The sequence below is a fragment of the Littorina saxatilis genome, unplaced genomic scaffold (assembly GCF_037325665.1).
Source record: "Littorina saxatilis isolate snail1 unplaced genomic scaffold, US_GU_Lsax_2.0 scaffold_1976, whole genome shotgun sequence".
Classification (NCBI taxonomy): Eukaryota; Metazoa; Mollusca; class Gastropoda; order Littorinimorpha; family Littorinidae; genus Littorina; species Littorina saxatilis.
In genome coordinates, this window is record NW_027125988.1 from 10,001 (window position 1) to 14,479 (window position 4,479).

General features: G+C 44.1%; 1 protein-coding gene across 1 annotated transcript in view; it reads right to left on the reverse strand.

The window, feature by feature from the left end:
* The window catches only part of LOC138954435 (uncharacterized), a gene marked incomplete at its 3' end in the record, with an annotated part of 10,480 nt that extends 6,581 nt beyond the window's left edge, over positions 1 to 3,899 (reverse strand). Inside the window, 1 exon segment of the mRNA XM_070326283.1 lies at positions 3,733 to 3,899. Within this exon segment, the coding sequence (XP_070182384.1) occupies positions 3,733 to 3,768 (36 nt within the window). The 5' untranslated portion in view covers positions 3,769 to 3,899.
* Positions 3,900 to 4,479: the final 580 nt, after the last annotated feature.

Genomic DNA, 4,479 nt, shown 5'->3' on the forward strand with positions numbered 1-4,479 from the left:
TCAACAGCATTCCAACATACAACAAAAACATAAAACATTGTATTGTCTGTTGTACAAATACAGCAAAAACAACTCACACACACACACACACACACACACACACACACACACACACACACACACACACACACACACACACCCCAAATTAAAAAATTGTTGGTGCGTTTTATTTGTGCGAAATAATGATCATGTGAAAAAAAAACGTCAAGACAACAAATGAACAAACAACTATTTGGTATTTTCACAATCAATGGCTACTTTGATTAAGCACATGAATATCTCTTGACCTCATTGGCATCTTGATAACTTCAAAGCGGAATTAGAAAGAAAGATAATAGTTGGTCTTTTATTTTCGAAGTGTACGTGTATCTTATAACGGCAGTGTCACAAGCGCCTGTTGTATGTAGGAAAGACCGATTGCAAGCACCTGTGTTGGTGTTTGGGCTTTACTGCCTGTGTGTGCGCTATGTGGTTTTTCTCGTGTTTTTCGTGGTTTACGTTGTAAATGTTGTGAACTGTCTTCATTATTTGATATATGAATTTAGAACCTGGGGAATAATACTTCATTCGGTGAAGGCTTGCGTTCCAAGCAGCGAATCCAGCTACAGCAGCTGTAGGTCCGGTTTCGGAGATCGGACTGGGGAAGGGCATAATGATTTGTCTTGTACATGCGGCCGAGATGCGGTGAGTCTTTATTTGTAATATATGTATCGGAGTTATAGGAAATAACTTTTAGGGACATGTAGTTTGTTACTCCGAGTCGACCGGCCGTTTGTTTGTTTGTTTGTTTGTTGTTTGTTTGCTTGTCTGCAAGTGCAGTATAATGGGTTTCTACTATTGTATACTTGCTGTACTTTGCCTATGATAGTTATGATTATATCTAAGAAATATTGTTAATTCGTGTTGTTAATATATTGATGCTAGTAGCTAGTTTGAACATTAATTTGAATATGTTTAAATGGTTGCCAGCATGAGTGATTTGGGTATATTATGAGTGTGTGAATCTGTATTGCCATTGTCCATATAATCCTGCTTTGGAGTTATTGGCATAAGACGGGCCAGGTAAAGGGTAGCGTGATATTGACTATGAAACTAACTCCACGCATATTTCAGGTCGCCCTGTTGTTAACCTGAAGGCTGAAACAACCAAGTTCTGGTGTCAACTTTAACCGGAAGATGACATTTCACTCACATCTACATCTACATCTACGTCTGCGCAGTCTTCTGCTTCACCTTTAACTCAGTGTCGTCCTACTACCGTCAGTCTACGTCTACATCGTCGGGATTTCTATCTACTGCTGGACTCAGTTGGTTATTTGAGTATTACCCTTATTACCTAGCTCGATAAATAAGCCATTTACTCCAGCAGGTCATTAACTTAAACGTGTGTGTGTGTTTGATAAATATGTTTATATTAAAGTGAACAATAATATTTCCTCTTATACTACAATTTGTGTTTGTGGAACTTTATTATGTAAGATTCTTATTGAGTCGGTGGTTGACTGGCTGCGCACGTGTGTGATGCATGTGTGTGTGTGACAGGCAGTACAGTGTACGTCTGTCTCTTTCTGTCTTTATATATATATATATGCTTTCCAACATACCTCGCCTTTCACATTGTCTGTCTGCCTGCTCGTCCGTTTATCTGTCTATCTACTTGCCCCCCACCCCCCCCCTCTCTCTCTCTCTCTCTCTCTCTCTCTCTCTCTCTCTCTCTCTAAATGTTGTTTCTTCCCACGCACTGTCATAGCAAACATATCACTTTGAGACATCGATATCCCCCTCCTCCTAAACCTAAACCAAATAATAGAAAATCAGGTCTTGGAATAGGAGGAGTCTTAAGATGAAATAAATCTACAGGGGCTATATGAACAGAAAATCTGAATAAGTGAAGTCTTGCATCGGGTAGGGGCCGGGAATGGGTGAGCTGGGGATGGGTCGTTAAAGGGAGTGCTACTGTAATTTCTGTAGCTTGAGCCGCACGCGTCAATGAAATCGATTGAGCGAAGAAATGTCCATGACGCATTTGTCGTGGTATGTTGGTGAGATTGTCTGCCGGAGAGTCATGGCGAGGTTAACAGACTGACCAGAAAACGGGGATAACGATAAGAATAAGGTACAGAGAGAGAGAGAGAGAGAGAGAGAGAGAGAGAGAGAGAGAGAGAGAGAGGGAGGGGGGGGGGGAGAGGGGGGAGGGAGGGAGGGAGGGATTACCAAGAACACGTCAACAGGAATTCCGTTACTATAATCAGGAATAGATAGTTGCGCCAGGAGGTCGTAATGTGCATGTAAACAAAATACATGAACGACAAGAGCGTGATCGTGAAAATTCGCCGCTAACCCACCCGACGACACCCCCCCCCCCCCCACCCCCGTTGCACGCACACACAAACATTTCTTGCTGCTTTTCTTTATGAACGAGTCACTGAGAATAATCTCGTTTTCGCAGATCATTGTCAAGCTAGCAATGTTGAAAGGAGAGAATATGAAAAGATCAGAAAGGACGCATAAAAAAACAATTCCAAACAATCACATAAAAAGCCCACTCAAGATATAGCACATATATATCCATGTTGTTGATTTTAACAAACGGCAATGTAGGTCGGGTGTGCTCTTATCTTTTAATCTTTATTCATACAAATGTATACACCCCCACAGCCACACCCACATCCCCCCACAAACACACACACCGCGCGCACGCACACACACACACACACAACTTGCCGGCGCTGGTCTACCATGGCCACATCGGTTGAAGCGACGTTAAACAACACACACACACACACAATGACACACACACAGTGACACAAACAAAAACATTAATCATCTGTCTCTCTGTCTCTCTCTGTCTGTCCCCCTCTCTCTCTCTGTCTCTCTCTCTCTCTCATTAAAGCTTTGACGGCACTCAGGTCTTCTTGAAGGAACTTGAACTTAGAGCCGGGAATTCCCCCCCCCCCCCCCCCCCCAGATAGATATATCACGGTTATGCTCTCAAACCACACTGACCAGTGTAGGGCGCCCTTCCACATCACTATTAGAGATATTTTCTCACAAATAAACGCAGGAATAAAGTCCTTAAAGGGGTCTTTTGTGTCCGTGCTAGACTGACAAAGCGGGTCACATTCACTTCCGTTGGTTCGAGTCACATGTGCTGAACTGTGAGTGTGAGTGTAGAGATGTCATTCAGTCTTAGATTAAACGTCCTTAAAAATTAATAAGATAACACTGAAAACGCGCTTGGCAACATTATTTTACACAAAAAGTGTCAGACACAAATCGTCTGTGTACATGTTCTCACTCAGTAGCCTGCAGATTTCGCGGGGACTTGATGCATCACAATTAACTGAATCTCTCAACCGATACCCGTCTTACTAAACGAGGAAGATTCTCTCAGTCACTGTTCTTTGACTGACACACTTGAAAACCAAAAGTAGGAAAAACCACGGGGGATCATCGGGCTCTCACTGTTCACGGCGGTGGCACGCGACGCACAAAATGTCGGTAATTGCTTAGAACAAACAACCAGTTCACGTGGAAGCCGGTGAGAAAATTAAAAAAACAAGTGTGGCTACATTGTCAATAAAATGGGACACCACTAGGACAACATTGGGAACGACCCTGATAAGCGTTGATAAGTAAAGCTGGTAGAAAACTGAACGCGAAAAGCACAACGCGAAAAGCCCACACAATACAAACTGTTAGTGGGACACAGAAAAGAACCTCACTGCTTACCTGGTCAAACGCAGCGCGGGTCCGAGGAATATTCATGATAAAAACTGAAGGTTCTGTTCAGGTATTCAATGTTCAAAGAGTGCCATTTTGGTCCCACAATTCTTCAATCCGTGTGGGTTGAGACGACTCGGCCCCTTCGCTCTCGGAACAGTCGGCCAGAGATATGAATAGACACATCTATGAGAGGCCAACCAGTGACGTAATGTCATGTGCTCTTGGGGAATCCCCGCTTCTGCCTCGTTCTCGAATCAGGGTTGCTGCGTCACGTCGTCTGCTACCGTGTGTGTGTGTGTGTGTGTGAGTGTGAGCAGTGTGTGTGTGTGTGTGTATGTGTCAGTGCAGGGGCGGATCAGTTGCTTTGTAAGGGGGGGCACTTTGAATCGAAAGTGAATGTGATGGGCGCAAAGCGCCCGAATTTGCTAGGGGGGTCCGGGGGCATGCCCCCCCGGAAAAAAATTTTGCCCAAAGAAGCAAAATGGTGCCATCTGGTGCCATTTGAACTTAGAAATGGTCATAGAATCAGCATAGAAAAATCTTTTTTTTTTCTTCTTCTTTTTTTTTTTCTTTTTTTTTCGGGGAGGGGGGGGGGCACGTGCCCCCTGTGCCCCCCCCCCCCCTCGTCCGCCCCTGCAGTGTGTGTGTGTATGTGTCTGTGTGTGTCTGTGTGTCTGTGTCAGTGTCTCAGTGTGTGTTATATGTCTCAGTGTGTGTGTGTCTGTCTCCGTCTGTCTGTCTGTCTGTCTGTCT